Raw genomic sequence first — 26,110 nt, forward strand, 5'->3', positions numbered from 1 at the left:
ACCTTGTGGAGGGGCCGGACTATATTTTGAAAAAAAATATGAACGAATTTCTATGCCCCACAAATAACCCAGAGATGCATTTTAAATAAAACGACACATTCTACTCATGTAAAAACATGCCGATTCCTGGACCATCCACGGGCCGGATTTAGAAGGCGATTGGGCCACATCTGGCCCCCGGGCCTTAGTTTGGGGAACCCTGCCTTAGACCCAGTCAAAGTCTGCTGCTGCCACTGATTGGCAACAAGGGCTCTCCAGGGTCATTTGGGCAGGAAGGGGTCTCCCTCATCCCTACCTGGGGAAGCTGCCAGGCACCAAACCTGGGGTGCTCTGCCCACAGAGCAGCAGCTCTCAGGGTGAAGGAGTGAGACCCAGTTGTGACCCTCAAGCAATTAATCAGCAAGATGAAGCCACTGGGAACCTTTCAGTCAACCCAACGATGCTTGTTTCTCAATGCCTATAGAAACCCTGGGGAGGGCAACCATCTTTTTAAATTATCCTTTAAAGGAATCTTTAGTAAAGCCACCTGTGGAAGGCACCAACTCAAAACAGAGGAAGAATGCTTTCTTCTGATGGAGCTTTAATCAGCTGATTAAAACTCATATAATTCCTTGGCTAAGATTTCTGCAATTGGGTGGTTGTTCTAGGTAAGCCTAAGGACAACTTGTCTTTGCCAGGAACCCTTCACGGGGGCAAAATGCTTAGTTGAGGTCAGCAACCTTTTTCAGCCGCGGGACGGTCCATCGTCCCTCAGACCATGTGGTGGACTGGACTATTTTTTGGGGGGGGGGGGATGAACAAATTTCTATGCCCCACAAATAACCCAGAGATGCATTTTAAATAAAACTACACATTCAACTCATGTAAAAACATGCTGATTCCCGGACCGTCCGCGGGACGGATTAAGAAGGCAATTGGGCCACATCTCCATCGGTGTCTTGCTGCAGGAGGGCCACTCCACAGGCCAGGCCCATGACCATTGAGTCCATTGAAAAAGTCACGGCATGTTCATTCTGACACATGCAGCTCAGTGGACTAACTGCAAGATAGAGCCTCTGTTTTCTACTAGGCATAAAGGCAGTTTGCTGAGGGTGAGTTCTCAGAAGGGTTGAGGCAGCCCAGTGCAGAGCTGTCTGTGTGTCAATTAATGACTTCCTTACCTTGTGAAAACCAGGTTTTTGGCCTTTTCTTTACAAGCCTTTTATTCATGAGTCTGCCTGGTCCTCACTTTGAGGAGCCTTCTAAGCCTTTGGCTTCTGTTCGGCTTGTAGCAGGAGAGCCACAGGTCAAACATGTGCTGTGCCGAAACCAAGCATTTCCGTTTGTCTGCTTTAAATTTGCTGCCTCTCATTCCTGATGAATGTCCCACGCTCGCCCTTTGTGCTCGGAGAAGGGGACCGGCTGCTCATTTGCGTCCCATCACTGGATCCTGCCTGCTACGCCCTACTGGAAAAGCCTGAGAGCTTCTCCAGAAACAGTTTCTGCAGAGATGATGAAACCACTGAACTGGGTAAACTCAGCCCAATATATTTATTCCCATCATGGAATCTGCATTCCAGATTAAGATGGGAGCATCTATCCAATGAACTTGAGGTTTGAAGACATACATTCGTCTTCTAGCAATATTGGATACTCAATTTTAAAATGAGTTTTTAGCAAAACATTTTGGGGGGCTGGGGGGGGGAGGTAAGAACACAAGAAGAGCCTTTGGATCAGGCCCATGACCCGTCTAGTCCAGCATCCTGTTCTCACAGAGAGCAACCAGATGTTCCAACGGGAAGCCTGCAAGCAGGTCCTGAGTTCAAGAGCAACTCTCCTCTCCTGTGGCTTCCAGTGAAACGAACTCCCTTGGAGTTGGGGGAACTCTGCTTCCTTGGAGGCATTTAAGCAGAGGTTGGGTGGACACCTGTCAGAGATGACTTAGCTGAGATTCCTGCCTCGCAGGGGGTTGGACTAGATGGCCCCTGGGGGGGCTCCCCTTCCATCTCAACCATCCTATGGTTCTATGCTGCCTCCAGCTGTGGGTCTTCTCCCTCTGGACTTCCTGCATCCAAAAAGGAGTTGGGCTGCAACTTTGAGTTGCTTGCATGACGTCGTGATGCCTCAGTGCGAAGAAGTCTATTCAAGGGGTAGGCTTGAAAATTGAAGGCAAATTTCCTCATGCCAAGGCTTGTATTTCACCAAACTTTCTACAAAGCTTCCATAAAAAGCTGGCTGTCCCCTATGAACTTGGAAAGAGGAAAACCTCCCAGGGTGCAAGTGTGCGGTGACGAGGGCGGGGGATGTACTCCGAAGACAGACGTCAAGCGCCACCCAGGAAGAACCCAGGCTCCCTGGCCATGGCAGGCGCAGCATGACAACATCTTCTCAGGCAGCTCTTGTGTGGCTTTTCCTTTCTCTGGGACTTGTTTTCGAAACAACATTCTTTCCGTTGGGCAGATTTTCCATGAAATACAAAGCAGCTGCCATCTTGGTAGGAGGAGGCTGATTCAACACAGATAGCGATCTCTCTCTCTCTCTCACACACACACACACACACTCAATGGCCTGGAACTTCCGTTTTGTTAGCTGCCTCTTCCCGACACGCCGTGTTGCCTACAGAGGCCATAGAGTTGCAGCTGGTTCCCCTGCCCACGCACAGTGCGTGCGCAAGCAGCACAAAGGATGCGCGCGAACGTGTGAAATCGCAGGGGATCCCAACCAGACGCGGTTGGCAGAAGCCCTCTCTGCACAAGACGTCCATCCTTCCTGAAGCAGCTGCACAAGATTCGCTGCTTGGCTCTGAAATGAGATGACCCTCGTGAGCCTTGAGGTTGGCGCTGCATCCTGCAACAACCTGGGTGAGGCGAGACAGAGTGAAGGCACAGTGAGCTATGCCACAGGAGTCGGGTAGCCGGCCTGGTCCAAACTGGAATGCCTCCTGCCAGCGGACTGTCTCAACGGAGTGGTGCATGCTCCAATTATCTCCCGCTTGGACTACTGCAATGCGCTCTACGTGGGGCTCCCTTTGAAGGTGACCGGGAAACTGCAACTAATCCAGAATGCGGCAGCTAGACTGGTGACTGGGAGCGGCCGCCGAGACCATATAACACCAGTCCTGAAAGACCTACATTGGCTCCCAGTACGTTTCTGAGCACAATTCAAAGTATTGGTGCTGACCTTGAAAGCCCTAAACGGCCTGTATACCTGAAGGAGCGTCTCCCCCCCCCCTGTCCAGCCCGGACACTGAGATCCAGCGCTGAGGGCCTTCTGGCGGTTCCCTCACTGCGGGAAGCAAAGCTACAGGGAACCAGGCAGAGGGCCTTCTCGGTGGTGGCGCCCACCCTGTGGAATGCCCTCCCATCAGATGTCAAAGAAATAAACAACTATCTGACATTTAGAAGACATCTGAAGGCAGCCCTGTTTAGGGAAGTTTTTAATGACTGATGCTTTAATGTATTTTAAAACTTTTGTTGGAAGCCGCCCAGAGTGGCTGGGGAAACCTAGCCAGATGGGCGGGGTATAAACAATAAATTATTAATATTAGTATAATCCTCCAAGTCACAGTAAAGATCCCTGCTTCAAGCAAGCAACAGTGTTTCAAGGACCTGGGTTCAAATCCCCCCTTAGCTATGAAGCTCACTGGGTGTGACCTTTGGGGCAGTCGCTGCCTCTCAGCCTAACCTACCTCGCAGGGTTGTTGTGGGGTTTAAATGAGGAGGGGAGAGAACCACGTATGTCACCGTGAGCTTCTTGGAAGAAAACATGGAATGCAAATGCAGCTAATAATAATAATCCTCAACTTACAGCTGATGGGCGTGCACACACACACACACACACACACACACACAAGCAGCCTGGTAGAGGCTGCTGCAAACACATCTCACATAATGACCAATCCATACCCCAAACTGCCTGAGCACCACGACTTGTTTGCATGCAGCAAAGTTCACTCATCTCCACGCAAGGGGCCACTGGCTGGCTGCACATCCTGGGACATCCTTGTGCGCTTCCTTGTCTTTGGCTGTTTCTCATGATGCAACAGTGGCAGCCACAGACCCTGGCAAGATGAATCTTCACTTGGCTGGAGGGCCTGTTCTTTCACGATTGGATGCTTTTGTTGTTGTTTAGTCGTTTAGTCGTGTCCGACTCTTCGTGACCCCATGGACCATAGCACGCCAGGCACTTCTGTCTTGCACTGCCTCCCGCAGTTTGGTCAAACTCATGTTCGTAGCTTCGAGAACACTGTCCAACCATCTCGTCCTCTGTCGTCCCCTTCTCCTAGTACCCTCAATCTTTCCCAACATCAGGGTCTTTTCCAAGGATTCTTCTCTTCTCGTGAGGTGGCCAAAGTATTGGAGCCTCAGCTTCACGATCTGTCCTTCCAGGGAGCACTCAGGGCTAATTTCCTTAAGAATGGATAGGTTTGATCTTCTTGCAGTCCATGGGACTCTCAAGAGTCTCCTCCAGCACCATAATTCAAAAATTGGATTGGATGCTTGTGCACTGCAAAACTCACAGCACCCAATTTTCATAAATGAAGAACAAACACTTAACTTTCTACCAGCTCATTTCTGAGAGAAGGGCAATTTAGTGAGGCAAATGAACCAAGTTGCCTGGGAAACTCTACAGCAATTCTGCTGCTCCAGAGGGTAGGACTCAAACCCATGGATTCAGCAGGAAAGGAGATTCTGACTAAACCTTAAGAAGAACTTTCTGATGGGGAGAGCTGTTTAATAATGGAATGATCTCCCTTGGAAGGTGCTGGACTCTCCCGCACTGGAGGTTTTTAAGCAAAGGTTGGGTGGCCATCTGACCTGGATGCTTTAGCTGAGATCCCTGCATTGCAGGGGGTTGGATTGGATGACCCTTAGGGTCCCTTCCAGCTCTACAATTCTCTGTTTCTATGAAGTCCTCCAGCTTCTTGTAGGCAGAGCCCAAGAACGAACCCTTCTGACCTGTCCATATGTAATTCACCACCCAGTCAAAGACATATGGAGGAAGGGAGATAGCCAAGCCCCTTGCATCTGAGGAAGGAATTTGGATGGTGCTGCAGGAGATCATTGGTACTATCCTGTAGCCTAGGGGAATCCCTACCTCTCCACAAAAGTGATAGAGGCATACTACGGATCCTAAAATCTTCTGCCAAATGCAGTCTTTGGGGCAGGCATCGAGGGAACTTGATTTGGAACCATCTTGGGTAGCAGAATGTGGAATGGACAAAGGGTGCACTCTAATTTTTCTAACATGCCAACTGGATTAGTGCCCGGCTTGCTCAGTTAGTAGAAACTAACTAGAGAATACAACGTGAGACTATTTACGTTTTTAAAACGGTGGTAGTTAAGACACGCAGCTGAATGGGAAAGCCGAGTCCCTTTCAGACGTAGGGTGATGTCACGTCCAGCGGAAGGAGCCCTCCACCCCTGGGCACCCACCCACCTCTGCAGGCTCCACTGCCGCCGCCCGGCTCTTCATCTGGATTCAGTGGCCACAGGGCACACAGCCTTCCCCGCCATCCACACTGGCTGCAAACAGCTGCTTATCCTGAACAAGAGCCAGGAGACTGGGGGAAAAGTGTGGAGAGCTCCTTCCCGGATGCTGCCCAGCCCCCTCCTCCAGTCCTTCAAGAAGCCTGTGGGGCACCAGGAATTAACCCCGCCTGCTGACACCGGACCACCTTCCTTGGGTGACCCAAGTGGAGCTACCCTGATGTGGGTGGCAGAGACTGCGGCTGCTTAAAGCCCCAAAGGACTTCAGGCAGAGCTCCCTGGGACACGAGTCAACCGGTGGAAAAAAGGCTTCTCTGTGTCCATCCCTGCATGCCAGAGACTCAAATGGTAAAGCAGCTACGCCTCTAGCGGTGAAGCACACGTGGGGTTAATGCGCCTTTTGGAAGGGGGGGGAACAGTCAGGACAGACTTGGATGTGCTTCTCTACCAGAGGGGAACCAAGCAGGGATGGAAGCTGTTAGAAGCGTTCATTGAACCAGAAGGCTGCATTTCTGCCTTTCACTGAGGTGGGGGCAGCAGCCCCAAAACAGACCCAGGGGGGGAGGAGAGAAGGGAGTCAGGGTCAGGGCCGGCCCTAAGGCAAGGCTGGGTGGCGCAAGGCGCCAGGGCGTCGGGCCGCCAGGGGGGCGCCGCGCTGCTCCGCCCGCGTGGCAGCTGCACTCGGAAACGGGGGGGGGGTGCCGGAGGGATAGTTCGCACCACGGCGCCAGCTATGCTCAAGACGGCCCTGGTCAGGGTTCTTCCTGCAAGATTCCCGGGGAGCTCAGGCACATTCCCTGCAGATTCCACAGGGGCTTGTAGAGGAAGACCCACTCCCCGCTGGATCATGCAGCGGTTGTGTGGCCACCCGTCATCTGCGTTGAGATTCCTGCATTGCAGGGGGCTGGACTGGCAAACCCTTGGAGCCCCTTCCAACTCTCCGATACTCTGATTCTATGCCAGAGGAGAAACTGACCTCCATACAAGTCCTCTGACCTGTGAGGAGAGGACAGGGAGCAAAGCTTAAGGTGGTCCGGGGCTGAATCTTACAGGGAAAATTCCCACTTGGGGGCAGTCCAAGGACTGCAAGAGGTGAGCTTTGAAAGGCGAGAAGTGTCCTTCCTCAAAGGATTTCAAGGTGAGGCTGGAGAAGACACTTTGGGCCCAGGACAGCTCAACAGTGCCCTGTGGAAGAGCCTGCCTTCTGCTCCCGCATCCTCCAAGGATGGCCTTTGCCCTGCTGATCTCTCACCTTGACTTTTGGGCAGAGGAACTGGGAATGGACAAACTGGGGGATGGAGCCTCAGAACACGTCTGAACTCGAGTGCCACCCTCTGGCCAAAGGAGGGCACCGCAGGGACAATGGGTGCTTTGGGAACCACCTGCACCCCCCACCCACCTGCCTTGGGCCATGTCTGGACCATGAAACAGTTATGACCCTTTTAAACAGCGCCTGTAGCAGCTTATGAATTGCTGCCTTGCTCCGGAGGGATCTGGCACCTGGAGCTGTGCTTCTTTTGCTCTCAGGATAAAGGCCCCACACCCTGCCGCCTCCTGGGCCCGCAGGCCCCGGCTGGTTCAAGGAACCTTCTAACAGACAAGGGGCAAGCAGGGCGGCATGGAACGCGGGCAGCGCACTGGGCATACTCACCGGCATGGCTGAGTGGGCATAGGAATCCCCCTACAGAGGGAAGGTCAAGACAGGAAGCTTCAGAAGACACAGACCCACCCAGCTGGCAGGCAGGCAGGCAGCAAGAGGGGGCAATGGCAGCCAAAGGAGGCAGGGGGGGGCAGGCTGGCTCCACGCAGCAGCAGCTGGCACTGTCCTCCTCCGCAGGGAGGAAGGGAAGCATTGCCTAGGGAGTCACAGACCGGCTTCTCTTCCACAGACAGCCTGGCCAAGGACAAGGGAAGCAATCTGGGGGACAGGTGGATCCTGGCCCTGAGGTCAGAGCCTCCAGGGAGCGGTTGCAGAGGAGGGGAAGGGGGCCAGCCTTGCTTGCGAGAATTCAGAGGCGCCTGTGGAACTCTCTGCCAACAGAAATCCCGCAGGTGCCTTCTGCATCTACAGTACGTCTCAAGGCCTACTGAAAAGTTGTCTGTTCCACCAAGGCGAGGCAAACAATTAAGAATGCCTCTTTCCACAACAGTTAACTGATGTCTGCCTTGAGCCTTTTCTAGATGGCTTTTATTGCATAGCGTTATGTTTTTATTGCTGCAAATCACTTTGATTGGGGGGCGGGGCGGGTTATGACACAGTGGTATACAAATATTTCTAGAAATACTTTGTGGGTGTTCATCCTGTAAACTGCCCTGTGATCTTCGGCTGAAGAGTGATATATGAATTTAACAACTAATAAGAATAAAATCTGGGTGAGGAGGGAGGGAGGGAGGGAGGGGGAACTGCCACTGGGAACAGGTCACTGGGCCAGACGGAGGACTGCTGTTCATGTCTGGAGGGGGGAGGGGGGTTCACAAACTGAGGGGCATCACCAGCCAGGGGTCTCTCTGGGGATTTTGCTGCTGGGCTCACTAGCTATACCAATGCTGGGGTTTCCTCCATAGTTTAACTCTGCGCTGTGTGAGGAAGGGCTTTATATCTGTCCCGAATCTTTCAACATTCAGTTCCTCGAATGTCCACAAGTTCTATGGTTATCAGAGAGGGAAGAAAACTTTCCTCTACCCACTTTCTCCATGCCGTGCATAATTTTATAAACTTCTGCCATGATGCCTCTCACTCGCCTTTTCTGACAGCAATCTTGCCCGCGTCTTGCAGATGGGGAAAGGGTCTGCAGCTGAGTGAGCCTGGCTTGCTCAAGAGAGCTCATGGTCAAGGCAAGATCCTGGCCAAGGGCTCTGTGGGTCCCAGCTTAGCCTCGCCCCCTCCCCCACCAGCTCCTAGGTTAGGATGTGGCTTTTGGACCCAAACCGAAAGGTGCCGTTTCCCTCACATTTCAGATACGTGAGCAGCTGCATTACGGATGTGCTGACAAGCCCATCCAAAGAGGCAAATTTCTTTCATGGGGAAATAAACTTTGCAAAGCTGTCCACCCCCCAGGGGCAAGCAAAGGCTTTCTGTGCAAGGACGGCGACGGCCATGAAGGAGGGCCTGGACCCAAGCAAGACTTTTAAAGATTTTGCACGGTTCCATCTGAAATCTGCGCTCACCATCTGGCCAAAAGTAAACAGCGGAGGAGGGGGGGGAAGCGAGAGAGAGGCTGAGGGAGGGAGAGCGAACACCAGGCTCCCCTTGCACAGAGTTCAGGCTGAACTGCTGGAGCCGATTATGGCCGGGAGGATTGCTGAAAGATTACTTCCCCTTCCCAGGTCGCCGTAACCTCCTGACCTTCCCCGATTACCCCGCACAAGAAGGTTATCAAGATACAAGCCTCCGAGGATTAAAGGAAACTTAAAAATCAAAACAGAAAAACACTCCTTTCCCCAACAAATAAAAAACTTCCTTGCTTTGTTAAGCTGACAGCCCCGCCATAGGTGTTGACATAACCTTCCATCTGCAAAAGGCTTAGAGTCAACAAATCCGCACGCTTGGCGCAGATCTGTCCGGGCGATTTACTCTGACTTGTCTGACATGAAATTAAAATAACAGGCAGCCACCAGAGACAAAGGGGCTCTCTCTCTCTCTCTCTCTCTCTCTCTGCCACGATAGCCATCTCCTGCTACTAGCTTGTATTATTTTAGATTTGGGAGAGAGGGAGCAGGGGGTGCAAGGGTTTGCCCCCCATTCCTTCATGGCAAAACACTACCACCTTGCTCGACTAATGGGGTGGGGGTCCCTGCCCCAGGGTTTCATCCCTGAGCACGTTCCGCTCTTTCAAGGCCATCTGAAAACGGTTACTCCAAACCACCACGGAAGTTCTCTGCGTGGCGGCCATCGCAGGCCGGAGGGCCCCACCCTCATGCGCAAACTCTTCACCTTGGGCTTGAGCATTTGAGAGTGCAAGGCAAGCGGGTCCCGGGTCCCATTTGCTGCCCTCTTCTCAGGCCAGCACCCAGTGAGGAAGCAGCAGGACAGAGAAGCACCCGTCAGGACCAGAGGGGTTGTGCCACCCTCTTTGGGGGAGCAGGTCCTGTCCAGACTCTCCGACAGAGCAGCCACCAGACCACTTCTGGCCATGAGAACAGAAGCGCCCACCGGAAAGTCTCCGCTTGGTCTCTCCCAGCCCTACTTTGAGAATGTCCTGATCAATCTGGGAGAACATCATTAATGGTTTAAGGAAGATTAATCACTCCAGACCCATCCCATAAATCATCGCGGAGACGTCCTGCATTCCCGCACATCTCCACGTTAGGGATGCTTCATGCTCCGGTGGAAAAGCGTCCCCCGCAGAGCTGAGCTGCTAAAGGAGGTCACCAACTGGATAAGCCAGACCTCGACTGAGGAGTGGGGCTCTCCCCAACCCTGTCCCAGGGAAAGCGGGGCGGGGCGGGCGAGACACGTCCCCTTCAACATCATGTCATACAATGACCAAAACTAAATAGTGTGCGCAAGATCCGCAAGAGGGATTGTGCATGCTCACATTTCACTGAAATGTAGCCACTGACAATGGATACTCATTTCACCCTCTTGTACGTTGCTCACTTCTTCTCCCATTTGCCACTAATGTGAAAGGAGCATTCAAATTACGTGGGTGAGAAAACCTCACACACAAACCCCACCTCTCTCACACAGAGATCTGAACTCTCTTTTTGCACCATCTTCTATTTCTCTCCCCACTTTATTCTGAGGCCTGGATTTGGCCGGGGTGGGGTGGGGGGCTCTGGCTAGAAGGAAAATGCACAACAGAGATCCGGAACCCTTGAGATTTGCCAAATACTTCCTAAGCCTGGACTCAAATGAAGGATGGATAACTTCACCACTGCAGTCTCCCCAATCCAAAAAGTATATACAAAACGACGACAAAAGCTCAAGTCGTTGAGTGGCAGCCAATGGAAACGACTGTGGGTGAAAGCCCCACCAATGAGATCAGGCTGGTCCCGAACCAAGGACAGACTGGGGGTGGGGCAAGGCCAGCAGGTGCAATCCTGCTCTCTCCCTACTCCATGCACGGTTTAACCTCGGAAAAATCGTCTGCAGAGAGCTAAGAGCATCTTCAGAATGGCCACAATCTGCTTCTCCAATGGAATATGCCACACCACTAGAATATGGAAAGCTACCCTCAGGCAGTTTCACCTTCCTCCGCCCAGCGTTTCAGAGACATATCAACCATTGAACTGGACCCTTATTTGGTGGCATGATTGCCACTCCCTCCTATGATTCAGACAGGCTTGCCTGCCTTTGAGAAATGTCTTGTGGTTGTGTTATATATATATATATAATACAGCACTTATGCTCAGTGTTACCAATTCGTTTAAAACAAACAGTTTCTTTAAAGTTGACAAACTGCTGAGGGGCGTGCAAGACGAGAGGTGCTAGCCAGCCTGATTCTGCTGCAAACAGGGAGATCTGGTCTTTCAGAGTTTAACCCTAGAGAGGAAACTGTTCCTGTGAATGACACATGGCCAGCAGGACTCAGCAGGACAGAGAGAGAAGCCAGGGCTGGAGGAAGGGGGGGGGTCAGAGGCAGCAGGGTTTTCCCAAGTGGCTTTTGGCACTGAAAAGCTTGTGGAAAGACCCATCAAGCACAATGTGAAGAAGAGGCTTGGATGTCATCCTCCCCCTTCAGCAAAAGCAGTTTCTGAGCAGCTCCAGGAGGAGGAGACTTTTGTCCACAGCTAGGGAACAGCTCTGGCCCTTGGGTTTTGCCTTAACCACCTCTGGGGAAGAAGAAGAAGAAGAGTTTGGATTTGATATCCTGCTTTATCACTACCTGAAGGAGTCTCAAAGCGGCTAACATTCTCCTTTCCCTTCCTCCCCCACAACAAACACTCTGTGAGGTGAGTGGGGCTGAGAGACTTCAGAGAAGTGTGACTAGCCCAAGGTCACCCAGCAGCCGCATGTGGAGGAGCGGAGACATGAACCCGGTTCCCCAGATTACGAGTCTACCGCTCTTAACCACTACACCACACTGGCTCTCTAACATCATCCTCTCCTGCCAGCTGCATCTGTGGTAGCTCAGGACACGTGCAACTGGATCAGAAGCTCCCCAAAAGAAGAAGAAGAGAAAGAAGTGGGAGAGGGAGAAGAACCGCCTTCCTGTTCCGAGGCATACTTACAGGAAGGTGTGTGAAGACCGCGAAGGTGCTCCGCAGGAAGGCAATGAGGTCCACTAGATAGTCGCTGGCCTTTGAACCTGCCTCGACGGCCATCCAGTCATAATCTGCAAGCTGCAAGAACTGATCAATCTTCTGGTTCAAGTTCGTGTAGATCTCCTCCTCTGCAGCATGGCGAGCGTCCTGAGGAAGAAAAGCAGGCTCAGCAGGAAACGAAGCATCGCAACTGGAGTTCTTTGAGTGAGGTGGACCATCCATGACTGCCTCCAGGATCCTTCAGGAGGATGTAACCTCCCTGGGGCCTTTTGTGAAGGGCAGGTACTAAATGTAGCTTATATAATAAATAAATATGCAAGTAAAAGAAAACCCTTTGACAATGGCGGCGAGCTTTAATGGCCCTAAACCATTTGCTATCATCAGCAAACTTGGCAACTTCTCTGCTAGGCTCTTACTCTAGATCATTTATGCACAAGTTAAAAAGCTCAGGTCCAAATGGCAATCATTCTTGGAAGTCCAAGGATAAGGTTCTGCTCTTAGGCAGGAAGAGAACCAGATGCACAAATATAGAATGGGGGACACCTGACTTACCAGCAGTACAGGTGAAAAAGATCTAGAGGTCTTGGTGAACTACAAGCTTAACGTGAGTCAACAGTGTGAGGCAGCAGCAAAAAAAGCTAATGCTATTCAGGGCTGTATCAACAGACGTCTAGGGTCCAGATCAAGGGAAGTCATAGTCCCACTCTATCCTGCCTTGGTCAGACCACACCTGGAAAACTGTATCTAATTCTGGGCACCACAATTTAAGAAGGATGTCAAACCGGAACATGTGCAGAGGAGGGCAACCAAGATGATCCAGGGTCTGGAAACGAAGCCTTATGAAGAACAGTTAAGGGGATTATACCCAATTTAACCCCATAAAGAGGAGACTGGGAAGAGATACGACAGCCATCTTCAAATACCTAAAGGGCTGTCACATGGAAGATGGAGCAAGCTTGTTTTCTCCCGCTCTGGAGGGTAGGACCGGAACCAATGGCTTCAAGTTACAAGGAAGGAGATTCCGACTAAACACCAGGAAGAACTTTCTAAAAGTAAGAGCTGCTCAACAGTGGAACAGTCTCCCTCAGGAGGTGGGGGACTCTCCTTCATTGGAGGTATTTAAGCAGTAGTTGGACAGCCATCTGTCATGGATGCTTTAGTTGAGATTCCTGCGTTGCAGGGGGTTTGGACTAAATGACGCTACAATTCTATGATTCCATGGCTCTACGTTAACCAGCTCACCTTCATCTACATGCCTGCTGACATTCTCAAAGAACTCTAATAGGTTCATGGCACAGGGTTTGGCTTTGCAGAAGCCATGCTGGCTCTGCTTCAGCATTGCTCGTTCTTCAATATGCTTGGTTATTGTACTTTTAACAGAGCTTCCCACCAGCCGCACAGCACCAGCCTCACCTTAAAGGTGGTCGTTCCATATAGCTTCGTTGTGTGGACAGTTTCTGGCAGGACGTTGGTGATGTTGGTTATGAATTCCTCCAGGAACCTGCAGGACTTTTCCAAGTGTGTAGTGTTGATAATAATCTGGACCAGCTGGAAAAGGAGCAGGCACACATTTTTACACTTTGGTTTTTCAACAACCGACAGCCGTACGGATAAAACCAAGGCGACCCACAATGGGCACCTGCGGTCATTCAGACACAGCCTCTGGCAGAACACAAGAGACTTGGACAAAGAGTCAGAAAAACGGGTCTCTTTTCCCCAACAGGTGATGTTTCTAAGCCATTCACGGCTCTCTGGGAAGGAATTTCCCAAGGATTTCTGCTAGAGGCAGAAGAAAAACTCTAATGAATTTTCTAAATTCAGCTCGTCTCCAATCCCATTAAAAGGCAATCTGGCTACAGAAAAAAAAAAGCAAGACAGTAGATCTGAAGCCCTTTGCCAATAAGTCTTAAGTGACGGGAGGCTGAGTGACAGCTCCTCCCTCCCTCCCCCCAGCTCAGACAAGGCTCTTTAGGAAAACCTGCAGGCACTCTGAGGGGCAATTAAGAAAGAGCCAATTTGGTTGTCTCAGGATTTGAGGGTTTGTGACTGCTGCAAAACATGCCCTGTTATTTATTTTTTTCTTGGGCTGGGGGGGAGGGGGAGATAAAAATGCTCTTGCGCCTGACATTAGAGGTGTCTCCAGGTATTTCTAAGGAGGAGCAATACAACAAAAGAAAACCAGAACCTCTTCTTCTCGTCTTGCCTACCCCACCCCACCCCACCCCACCCCACCCCACCCCTGTGTGCTGGGGATTTTACACTTTATAGATCAGGAATAGCCAATGTGGTGCCTTCCAGAGGTTGATGGACTAATGCTCTCCTCAGGCCCAGCTGTCAACCATATCTAAAGGGCACGTTGTTGGTTATAAGCCTGCAATGGAGAGTTTCATTCTTTCTCTTTATGATACTCACATGCTGGTCATGGGCTAAAGAAGGGGGATTCACATCAGTTGTGGGGCTCCCTCTTACCTCCGGAGCCATCTCAGCTACTTTTGATCATCTTTCTGTTTTTTTGAAACCAACTTGCCCCACTCCTGCCAGGCTTCTTACAAACGCAGTGGAACCTTGGTTCCCAAACATAGTCTGTTTGATTCCAGAAACAGTTCGGGAACCAAGGCGCGGCTTCTGATTGGCTGCAGCAGCTTCCTGGGCGTTCGGCTTCCAAAGAACGTTCGAAAACCAGAACAATTACTTCCGGTTCTCATTCATCCGGGAGCTGGAACGTTCGGCTCCCAAGGCGTTCAGGAGCCGAGGTTCCACTGTATCTAACTACCCCTTTTGCCACCACCTTATTAAGTCAAGAAGGTTGGCTGTTTGCGGGTTAGTAAGATGAGGTGAGGCTGGGTGGAGGGTGCAGCACATGGGTGCAAGATCTCTTGAGGGTCTACTTACGCTGGGGGTAGCCAGCCCCACACCACCCCATTCAACTTTTAGTCACATGTGTTCCATGCAGGTTCTCCCAGACCCCACGTCCCCATTGATCAGTGGGGCCCCATCTTATTTGGCAGGTGCCTCACGGAGCGCTCCTTCAAGGAATTGCTAAGAGGATACTTGGACCTTCGGTTTCAGCAGGCTTGAGAAGCTACCACCACCGCTCCAAGAAACGTCTGTGTTGTGGAGCAGCACAAGAAATGGCCTTAATGGGGAGGGTGGAAATGATGGGATTTGAGAGATCTTGTGTCCACGGCAAGGAAGTAGGTGGGAGGCAGGAGAAGAGATAAATCAAGTGTGTAGAGAGGTGTCTTTCTACTGCTGGAAATTGCTCTTCCTTTCAGACGAGGCACAGAATTCATGCTCCCATATCGGAAGTAACTACGAAGGAAGGGGCGAACACCCCACCACATCCGAAGGCAGAGCACTCGCCTCTGTCAGGCCGACGTTCCTCCTCTTGATGACGTTTTGCAAGCAGTTGCTCAGCGTTCGAGTCAGCAGCAAGTTGGTGGATTTCCGAATCATGTCATCCACTTCGGTGGAGCTGAAAGGCAGAGAGAGACATGAAGGAGAGAAATTGCTTAAAGGGGCAGTGAATCAAGCATTGCTTTGGAACCGGGTGATCCTAGAGGGTCAAGTGGCCCTTTCAAAAACCCAGCATCAAAGGCAACATGGTTGCCATCCAGGCAGACCGAGGACCTGAGGGAATTGTGATTTCAGCAAATGGCAATTCTGAATTTTCAGGACGGCGGAACAGAATGAGTCAGATGAGTCCTGATGGCGAGCAATGGTTTGCACCCCGAGTGTGCGCATGTTGTGTGGTCGAGGATGGAGATATCAGCCTCTCATCACAAAGGAAGTGACATCCCGGCAGAAGCTGAGCTGAGCCCCTAAAGATGAAGACCCAAATTGGGGAGGAAGAGAAGGTGAGGAGGAACAGGCACCTGTGATTCACTCTCTTTTTGTTTTATGTTATACTACTATAAATGGAAGGGACGCGGGTGGCACTGTGGGTTAAACCACAGAGCCTAGGGCTTGCCGATCAGAAGGTCGGCTGTTTGAATCCCCATGACGGGTGAGCTCCCGTTGCTTGGTCCCAGCTCCTGCCAACCTAGCAGTTCGAAAGCACGGTCAAAGTGCAAGTAGATAAATAGGGACTGCTCCGGCGGGAAGGTAAACGGCGTTTCCATGAGCTGCTCTGGTTCGCCAGAAGCGGCTTTGTCATGCTGGCCACATGACCTGGAAGCTGTACGCCGGCTCCCTCGGCCAATAAATCGTGGTGAGCGCCGCAACCCCAGAGTCCGTCACGACTGGACCTAATGGTCAGGGGTCCCTTTACTTTTACCTTTTACTATAAATGGAACCATGTTGAATTTCTGAAAACTGTCATTGATTGTTTCATATAAACCGCCATGATCAAATTCCAGAACAAATAGCATGTATTTCATACATCCAGGAATGGTCTGAAAGCATGGGGGAATAAAGGAAGATGTAGCAAGGGGAGACCTCAACATGTGTTAATGTACGGCAGCTGCAATCCAGTGGAAGAGTCCACAGCATCCCAAATGGCGCCCAGAGTGAGGCCCAAGTCATGTTCCCAGAAACAGGAATCAACAGGTGTGTGTTTCCTGGCATGCGCCTCTCTGAGTCTGGGTGAGGGCAGCACCCAAAGGGATCCACAAAGGGGCCAATGAGGGCACTAGCCCAATTCTCCAGACTCGGAAGGGTGCCCCGTGCCAGACCCCGTGGCCAAAGGTTTTCTTTTGTGAGACCAGAGTGACAAGGAGTCTGTCAATATAAGGAAAGAGAGTAGGAAGGGAAGGACAAGCCACCAAGGAAGCGGAAGGCTGGGAGATTCAGGTCAGGTCAAAGCCCTTCTTCATACTATGGAACTCCCTGCCACAGGAAGCAGGGATGGCCACCAACCTGGATGGTTGTAAATGGGAATTAGACACAATCATGGAGGAGGAGACTGCGATCTGTGGCTACTAGCGCTGCAATATCGCAGTTGCTGGAAAGGGCAGGAGGGAAGAGGGCTCTTGTGCTCGGATCCTGCTTGCGGGTTTCTCACTGAGGCATCTGCTTCACCCCTGTGAGAACAGGGCGCTGGACTAGGTGGAGCATGGGCCTGACCCAGCAGGCTCCTTGGAGGTTCTTATCTCAAGGGCAGCATGACAGACAAACCAGGGAGCAACTCTAAACTCTCCTAGTTTGCTACTCTCCCTCCTCTGCTACTCCACCCCCCCCACTCCTTGTACACATTCCTTGCCCCCCCCCCACTACTCCCCAAGGGGAGGCATTTGTTGCTTGGAATCCTAATTAACAAAAATCACACCCTGCCTTCTTTGCTGCAGGGTCTGCTCTTTGCGGGGCAGGGAGGTGGGGAGCTATTGAGTGTGCCGAAAGAAAGACATCTGTGACAGTGACGGCTGGCGGCCCCCGAGTTCCTGCCACAGCAGCCGTGACCTTCGTGGCGGCTGTGATGGACAGCCTGACCCCAATCACTCCGGGGCGCACCATAAATGACAGGGGAGAAGAGAAAGGCAGAAAGAAAAAAGCCGCGGTCGCCTTTGCAGGCAAACGTCCTAATAAAAACTAATACAGGCTGTCAAGCTGAAGGGAAAAGTCAACAGTAGCAGGAGGAGGAGGAGCCTGTTTTTCTCAGCTCCCTTGTTGCTCTTGCTGGAAAAAAAGGGCCCTGCTCAGCCAAGGCTGGAAATAATAACATTAAAGGCACTTATTTCTAATGAAGGACCAAGGTGGCCTCCAGGCAACAGGAGTGTCCTCTGCTGGTCCTGCTCAAGGGAATCGCAGAAAGGAAAGCTCTGAACTCCCAGGAATGTCCCTTGGGAGAGAACTCCACCCTCTATCCAAACCAAAGGTGGACATTTTCTGCAAGCATTTGCCCTTAACATATGGGCGCATGTGGTGTGACACACACTGTTTTTTAAAAAGAAGGGAATCCAGGGGAGAGAGGAGTAGAAGAACCACACTCAACCAGAAGGAATCAGAGGCGCAATCCTGAAAATACCTCAAGGCATCCATCTGTGACAAACATCACTGCAATCGTGGCTCTTTGTACCCTGTACCAAAGGTCAAAAAAAACCCCTCAAATTCTAGATTTGGTGGCCTGAACGAGTGATGCGTTCCACAAGTGTTCATATTTAATAAAAATAAAAAGTCGGCTTATGTTCGCAGAAACTCTTCTTCTTCTTCTGACATGGAAAGGGAAGGGGTCACCTAGTTCTGTTCAAGGTTGAAGCTCCTCCCTTGAAAGCTGATGCTACAAACAGCTGGGGAAGGCAGCCTTCCCCAACCTGGTGCCCTCCAGATGTTTTGGCTTACAACTCCCACCTGCTTCAGCATCACACACCTTTCTGGGTGGGGCTGATATAGTCCAAACCATCTGAAGGCTGCCTGGTTGGGGTAGGGTACTTTGAAGGGTAGCTGTCTTCTTCAGCCAAATTACACATATGTTGATGACTAATATTATTCGCAGATCCTATTATATGACAGCATTTTTAATATGATAACAGGCCCAACAGACAATGCTCATTGTCACCACCTGGCGAGAGGAAGAGGGGGTGCCCAAGCAGAAAGGCAGTCAAAGGGAGAATGGGTTTTATGCCCCAAAATGCCCTGGGAAAAGGCACTGGTTTTTATCAAGTCAAGAGGAGTTAGTAGTATCTGGTTGTCATACCTGAGATGAAGGTCTTCAGAGAACTTCAGGCAAGCATAGATAAATTCCTTGATCTGGCTGTAAACTCTAGGCACAAACTCGGAAAAGGGGAACTTCTTGGGGAACGGTTGCTGAAAAAGGGAGAGGAGAGTGAGAGACCCCCCAAGGCAGATCCTAGGGCCAAGGTACATGCAAAGGAGCAGGTGCAATTGTTGTTGTTGTTGTTATTGTTGTTGTTATTTCCACAGGTAAGACCGTAGCCCCTTTGCTCCCCCTCCCCCGACTCCCCTTTCAGGAGTCCTTCTTGGACAAAGCCTTTCCCCACACAGAGCAGCCTGGCTTCTCTTTCACTGGCCCTTCTAGTCCTAGAATCGATCCCACACAATGTTGATTTGGGGCAGCTGGCAAGCAGGCCAGCATGTTTTGTTCGGCAGCACAGGCCTCCTGTAGGAACAAGCCAAGGGAGGCTGAAAGAGGCTTGCCAGCAAGCTCCCCCTGGCACCTCAACCCACGTGGGTGGCACCAGGCACAGAATTCCTTTGAAGTCAGTTTGATTCTAGCCTTGAAGCTGTGGCCTTCAGGAACCAACGCCCCGTTCCTCAGCGACGTTCCTCTGCCTATCTCTACACCACCAGCCTTGGACAAGCTGGTGCTATCCAGCTGTTTTGCAATGGCCACCAACTTGGACGGCTTTAAAAGAGGATTGGACAAATTCATGGATGACAAGGCCATCGATGGGCTACTAGTCAGGGTGGTTCTGCAGTGAATGCTTACTGTACTGTTTTTAACATTCGGTTGGAAGCCGCCCAGAGTGGCTGGGGAAAACCAGCCAGATGGGTGGGGTATAAATAATAAATTATTATTATTATTATTATTATTTATTATTATTATTCCAAAAACCAGCTGCTGGAAACCACAGGAAGGGAGAGTTGCTCCTGGGCTCAGACAGGCACCAGGCTGGCCACTGCAAGAACAGGAAGCTGGACTACATGGGCCTTTGGCCTGATCCAGCAGGCCATTCTTATGTCCTCAGGCCCCACCAGGACAGCTCAAGCTTATGGAAGTTGTAGTCCAAAGCATCTGATTGGTGAAGACTCCGCTGCACCAACCTTCTCATGTTCGCCAGGAACAAAAGTTTATTTCTCTAAAGTCTGGCAAAGTTGGAGAGCTTTCTAGCCTTCACCCCAGGCCCTTTCCCTCTTGCCTCTGTACGGAGAGGTTCTTCTGAGCTCTTCTTCTGAGGCAGAACATTCTCAGTTTAAAGGATAGATGCCTGCCCAGCTTTTTCTTGAAAAGTATCTAAGGGGGAGCAAATGGAAGCTCTGACTTAGCACCTCAATCAATCAATCATTTTATTTGCATGCCGTCTTTCCAACGTCAAAACCATGTTCAAGGCAGATCAAAACCTACAAAAATTATGTAACTACACGCATAACTAAAGTAGTCATAAGCAATAACATCAAAAATACACCACCAAAGTGGACAATTTCCACATAAATCATTCACTCCAAAATAAAGATACAAAAAACCAACAACATAAAAACCCCACCAGACCCCCAACCCCCACTTACCTGCCCCCCCCACTTACCTTTTCCAGCTCCGGATCATGGAAGGGAAACTGACCGACCATTTTCTGATACTGCTCTTCGTTGGCCACCGGGATGGGACTGTAGTTATCCGAATCCAAAATGTTTCTGTGAAATGCCGCAACGACAATAATGGAGGACGGTAAGAAAGATGGACCTCGCTCTGCTTCAGGTAGGAGGAGAAAGGCCTTGGCCTCCCAGGAAGCCCCCACAGGAGCGTTTGCAAGAAATAAAATAAAATAAAATAAAGCAGTAGAGTGATTCTGACACTGGAGGCAGAACATCGCCAGGATCCACTGAGGATTCAGGAATTGTACTGTGGTCAGGTGGGCACCATCCTGCTTCTCCTGCAGCACATACAGTCAAGTGTGTGGAAAGCAGAGAGGGAACAGATGCCACCATTGGACCAAATCACAGCAGCCCCTTGCACAGGCAGCCTCCCCCAGCCCACAAAAACTTCCCTGGAGTGTTTTCTGGAGTCAAGTGAGACCCAGCCCTGCAGCAGGTATAACCCAGGCATCTTGCCAGGGGAAGAGAAAAGGAGGCAGCTGGCACCTCTGAGGTCTCTGCCCCCCCCCAAACGCTTGAGGCCAGCACCCAGGGGCTTCTGAAATTAGCCTCACCTGAAAGCTCCTGCCCACTTCTTCAGCAGAGTCTCACTGTACTGATCCCGGATTTCCAGGAGCAAGTCAAAGAGGTGGTTGACGGGAAAGCCGTATCCCTGGGTAGAGACACACAAACACTCAAGAACACGGAAGGCACAAAGGGCCAGCCTTCACACATTACGCAGAGCGGCAAATCCAGGGAGAGAGACATTTTGCATCCTGAAGGGTCATGCGGAAAGCAGCTTTGGTGCTTTGCCCCTTGGTGCTCCTGGGGCTTTGAGCAGGGCCCCGGGGAAGCTGCACTTCTAGGGGGGAGCACAAGAAATCGCAGCAGAGAACATTTTGGGCAGCCCCTCCCCACAGAATCCTAGAATCGTAGAGTTGGAAGAGACCCCAAGGGTCCTCGAGTTGCAGGGGATGGATCACAGCTAAGAAAACCGTTCCTCTATGAAGCCCAGAAAACCGTGGATGGAATTTCAGAATACGAAGGGAAGAGGCAAGTCTCGCAGGAGCAGAAAAGCAGGGGAACCTCTCAGGGGAACCTTGGCAGCAAGCTACAGCCACTCGAGCAATGGGAAGAGTCAGGTAAGGCCCAGTGTTGGACAGATTCAGGGGGTCACCAGCTGCTGCAAGTGGCAAATCGTAGGGCAGCCCCCCCCTTTGAGCAAGACAAGGGTTGGGGGGCAGAGAGAAGGGGCCCAGGCTCAGAAGGCTGGCTGAGGAGGTCCTGGGCACATGGCAGAAAGCTGGCAGACCTATGGGGCAGAGGGAGCAACACACCTGGAGCGTATCAGCGAAAAGCACAATGAGATTCTTCAAGTCCAAAATCAGGTTGGGGTCAGAGCAGTAGGACTGTAAGAGAGGGAAAGGGGTTATTTTTTGGCGTGCTACTGTTCCACCCCCACCTTCTTTCCAGAAGGGTCAGAACAGGGAGCACACCGGGAGGGTGTGTGAAAAAGAAACAAGAAATGTTCTCTTTTAACTTCGCCTCCCCCCCCCCCAAAAAAAATAGCCTTCAGATGCTATGAAAAACAATAGTAACCAAGGCCCTGCCTTAAAAAGTGAGGAATACAGTGAATGGCTTTCATTGCAGAGAGGGTACCACTGGAAGGGAATCCAAAGACCCCCACCCACCCAACTTCTGCAAGGCTGCCTGCCCACCTACGACCACTTCAGACTAAAGGACTGATGCTCACAGAATGTGTCCGGAGAGCAGCAATCGTCTTTGACAGCGCCATCTCCCAGAGCTCATCGATGTAGACTCTGTCCACCAAACCCTGGCTTGTGTGCAGGACGTGGTCCTCAATGACGAAGAAACTGCCAAAAGGGAAAAGAAGGGGAGGCTGTCAGGAGCCGAGCTCAGGTGTCCTTGAGTCTCCATGGAATCCGACAGAACCCACAAGGTGGGTGGGCTCCTGCAAATCCATCTGGCAAGCCTACAATTTGCGGGGAAGCCCCATCAGCAGCCTTGGTGCAGAGCTCTGGGTCGGCTGCACCCTTGGGAGTTCCTGGGTCTCCTCCATTCGCTCCAAGGCAGGGAAAAGCCTCACCTTGGGAAGCCACAGACAAGACCTGGAAAGCTTAAAGAGGGTCTAAAAGAATTCAAAGAGAATAAGGCTACCATTGGCTGCAAGCCGTGATGCTGTGGGATTTCTCTGGCTGCCAGTCGATGGGAATCACCAAGGGAGAACGCTTCTGCACCCAGGTCCCATTAGGGCATCTGCCTGAAGCAAAGGCCACCCGTGTCAAAGCAATGATTCTTCAACATCAACTTCATTGGACTGGCCGTGTTGTTTGGGTGCCTGATTCTTGTCTTCCAAAGCAACTATTCTATTCTGAACTTAAAAATGGGAAGCGTAATGCTGGTGCTCAGCGAAAGAGGTTTAAAGACTGTCTCAAGGCAAATCTTTAAAAATGTAGTATAAACACCAACAACTGGGAAACACTGGCCTGCGAGCACTCCAGTTGGAGAACAACCTTTACCAAAGGTGTCATGGGCTTTGAAGACACTTGAACTCAGGACGAAAGAGAGAAACATGCTAAGCGGAAGGCATGCTTGGCAAACCCTCACCAGGATCAACTCCCGTCCGGAAACCTATGTCCCCACTGTGGAAGGACGTGTGGATCCAGAACTGGCCTCCACAGTCACTTACGGACTCACTGTTAAAACTGTGTTTATGGAACACAATCTTACTCGGCTCTGAGGGATCGCAGAAGAAGAAGAAGAAGAAGAAGAAGAAGAAGAAGAAGAAGAAGAAGAAGAAGAAGAAGAAGAAGAAGAAGAAGAAGAAGAAGAAGAAGAAGAAGAAGAAGAGGAGGAGGAGGAGGAGGAGGAGGAGGAGGAGGAGGAGGAGGAGGAGGAGGAGGAGGAGGAGGAGGAGGAGGAGGAGAAGGAGAAGGAGAAGGAGAAGGAGAAGGAGAAGGAGAAGGAGAAGGAGAAGGAGAAGGAGAAGGAGAAGGAGAAGGAGAAGGAGAAGGAGAAGGAGAAGGAGAAGGAGAAGGAGAAGAAAGATCTGCTTGACCACAGTGAATACAGGATGCTGGGCTAGGTGGCGTGATCCAGCTGCAGGGCTCATATTATGTTCTTAGGATCATCTTTCCAGGCAATTTCCTCTAAATATGCACCTCTACTTAACATTGCACTTGCAACTGGGCTTCAGGCTCAAGTGTGTGCATCTGTGTCTGTGTCTGTGTGTGTGTGTGTGTGTGTGTGTGTGTGGTGTCCCTCGAGTCACACACTCGGCTCCTTTGCTCACATCCCCCAGAATTATTTGCTCTGCAGGCCTATTTCCACCGGTGACCTGGGAAATCCTGGTGAATGCACACTTCTCTGGCGTTTGAGAGCTATGCCTCTCCTGATGCTGTGACTTCTGTTAAACCTCAGCTCCATTCTGCTCCACAGCCGGGCCAAGGAATCCTTTGCACCTGCTCCTGCAGGAGCACTGGCTCAGCACGGCAGCAGAAAGATCCCAAGAACCAGGAAAACCTCTGTGCTCTCATCATTCAGGGTGTGGGAAGTCACGCCGGAGGCATCTTGAACCCCAGGACTCCCTGACAGTCTTCTTCTCGAAAACCTCCAAAAAAGAGGTTCTGCAGCCCCCCCCCCTTCCCATGGCGGCTGAATACCCAATTCACTGCACACAAAATCCCTTTATTCTCCAGCCTGCAAAATGTGCAAGATCTCTCTGCCCTCGCATGCATTGTGCAAGGTTTGGGGCATTCGGACTCACTTAGGAAACACTTGGTTCTTTTGCTTCAGACCCCTCCAGGTAGGACTCAGAAAACACCTTTCTAAAAGGAGGAGTGTTTGCAGCATCTAAGCAGATGAACAGAAATAACAATACAGTACCTACCCTACAATCTGATTGAAGTATTTCCGGTAGCCGCCCAATGTCTCATGCTGGAGGGGGAGAGAAATGGATCAAGATTAAAATGTGCTGAAAAGAGAAGAGAACCACCTCAGGTATCCAGAGGTAGGGGGGGGGGGAGAAACCCTCCAGCCCAGCCCAGCTCTGAACCGGAAACCTATTTAAGGGAGCCCCACCTACCATGTTGGAGGGGGGCTGCAGCACCAGCCGGGCCTGCTTTCTCCTCTGCTTCCGGTAGTAGCTCTCAAAGGAATCTCGGGCACCCTGAGAAGAGGAGACCTCTAGTCAAGCTCTAGTCCTGAACGCCACCACCTCCTGCCCAGAGAAAGCAGCTGCTCCCCAAAGGTGAAGAACTGAGACAAATCCATTTTGAACATGGCCTGAGTCTCTTGGACCCTAGAAGCCTAGAATCCAGGAGATGGAAGGGACTCTGAGGGTCATCTATGCTGAATGGTTTAAATATTAAGGTTCATTATCGTTTCACAAGATGTGTATCTCTTTAAAGGCCAGATCATGACCTAGTTTTACAGCTGTGAAGCAGTATAGCAGGTGCTGTTTAGTTGTGTTAATTAAGCTGTGTCAGCAATTGGGTAGACAGTGGTACCTTGCAAAACGAATGCCTCGCGCAACGAAAAACTCGCAAGACGAAAGCGTTTCGCAATCTTTTTGTTGACTCGCAAGATGGATTTTTTTTGCTTTGATTTGTTTAAATTGGAAAACCGCAAGACGAAATTTTCACAATGCAAAACGACTCACGGAACAAATTAATTTCGCCTTGCGAGGCATCACTGTAGTATATAAAGAGCAGCGTGTCCCTCTCTCAGGACAGTACTCTGGTGAATGGGTCGGTGGATGGGTCAAACTTATAGATTTAATGTAAGAGGAGTTTTTGTTTTTGTAATTAAAGCCAAACAAAATATATTTTTGCGTTTCTTCATTGTTTCCTGAACGTGTGGTCTCCCCAGCATGCTTTCTGCAGTGCAATTAATCTGCTAAATATGCAACAGTCTAGTCCAACCCTCTGCAATGAAGGAATCTCATCAAACGCATCATAGAATCACAGAGTATATCCCAGGCTGACCATCCCCAAGCCTGGTTTCAGCAGGCAGTCCTGGGAAATGGGCTTCCAGGCTCTCCTTCCTGGTCAGTTACCACCAAGTCTGCCCCCATGAGTGTATATGTGAAATTCATATTTTTTTTTGCCCTGACATGCATCACTTTACACTTGCTTATATTGAGCTGTATTTGCCATTTTACCACTTTGCCACCTCACTGCTCATCCCTAACTCTAGATTGTTTATGAACAAGTTAAAAAAAACACCGGTCCCAATACTCCTCTTTGGTGGACTCGGCTTTCTACAACTTTCCATTCGGAGAATTGCCCCTTTCAATTGATTCCAACTCTCTCTTTCCTGCAATTTAACTAATTCCTAATCCACAAAACGACCTCTCCTCTTATCCCTTGACTATCAAACTTACTCAAGAGTTCTTTGGAGAGGTACTTTGCCAAAAGCTTTTTGAAAGTCCACGTGCACTATGCCAAGTGGACCGCCTCTATCCATCTGCACGTTGACGCTCCTTAAAAACTCCAAAAGGTTCATGAGACAGGACATGCCTTTGTAGAAGCCATGCTGGCTCTGCTTCAGCAAGGCTTCTTCTTCTATATGCTTGGTCATTTTATCTTCAACAATACTTTCCAACAGTTTTCCCAAGACAGATGTTAAGTTAAGTGGCCTTCAATTTTCAATATCCCCCCTGGATTCCTTTTTTAAACTGCCGTTACGTTGGCTACATTCCAGTCCTCAGATATGAAGGCTGATTTGAGAGACAAGTTACACATTTTTGTAAGAAGATCTGCAATTTCGCTTTTGAGTTCCTTGGGAACTGCTGGATGGCATATAGACATGGCGATTTGCACATTGTCGTTTGTTCATCTCTCTCCATCCCCACTATCTGCCTCAGTCCCTCGGACTCCCTTCCTGCAAAAGGAAGTTCAGGCCCTGTGATCTGCCCTGTATCTTCCGCCATGAAGGCAGCCCCCAAACTTGGAAGCCCTTCCCTGCAGACCCCCCTCAGCCCAGCCCTGTAGCCACCAGAAAGGCAGTCTGGGGTGGGGTGGGGGATTTTCCTGCCTCATCCACTGGGAACAGCAGCTCCATGTTTTCCTAATCAACCCGACTCCAAGGAACTAAAGGCCTATTTTCCATTTAAATCTCCCTCTCCCTCCCTCTTTGTGGGTAAGAGAGCAGCGAGAAAGTTCCTTAAA

At 50.6% G+C, this 26,110-nt stretch overlaps 1 protein-coding gene across 3 annotated transcripts in view; it reads right to left on the minus strand.

Annotated features, from left to right (window-relative positions):
* EXOC6B (exocyst complex component 6B) overlaps window positions 1-26,110 on the minus strand; it is a 221,059-nt gene that overhangs the window by 75,476 nt on the left and 119,473 nt on the right. For all 3 annotated transcript variants that reach the window (XM_035103722.3, XM_088660760.1, XM_035103719.3), the window contains exons 9-18: window positions 24,025-24,108; window positions 23,830-23,876; window positions 21,673-21,793; window positions 21,257-21,328; window positions 20,495-20,592; window positions 19,874-19,979; window positions 18,307-18,416; window positions 15,039-15,150; window positions 13,089-13,223; window positions 11,643-11,822 (exon numbers count right to left, since the gene is read on the minus strand). In XM_035103722.3, the coding sequence (XP_034959613.1) occupies window positions 11,643-11,822; window positions 13,089-13,223; window positions 15,039-15,150; window positions 18,307-18,416; window positions 19,874-19,979; window positions 20,495-20,592; window positions 21,257-21,328; window positions 21,673-21,793; window positions 23,830-23,876; window positions 24,025-24,108 (1,065 nt within the window). The remainder of the gene's footprint in view (window positions 1-11,642; window positions 11,823-13,088; window positions 13,224-15,038; window positions 15,151-18,306; window positions 18,417-19,873; window positions 19,980-20,494; window positions 20,593-21,256; window positions 21,329-21,672; window positions 21,794-23,829; window positions 23,877-24,024; window positions 24,109-26,110) is intronic.

Source organism: Zootoca vivipara, chromosome Z1 (genome assembly GCF_965207765.1).
Source record: "Zootoca vivipara chromosome Z1, rZooViv2.hap1.1, whole genome shotgun sequence".
In the NCBI taxonomy this organism is placed as follows: Eukaryota; Metazoa; Chordata; class Lepidosauria; order Squamata; family Lacertidae; genus Zootoca; species Zootoca vivipara.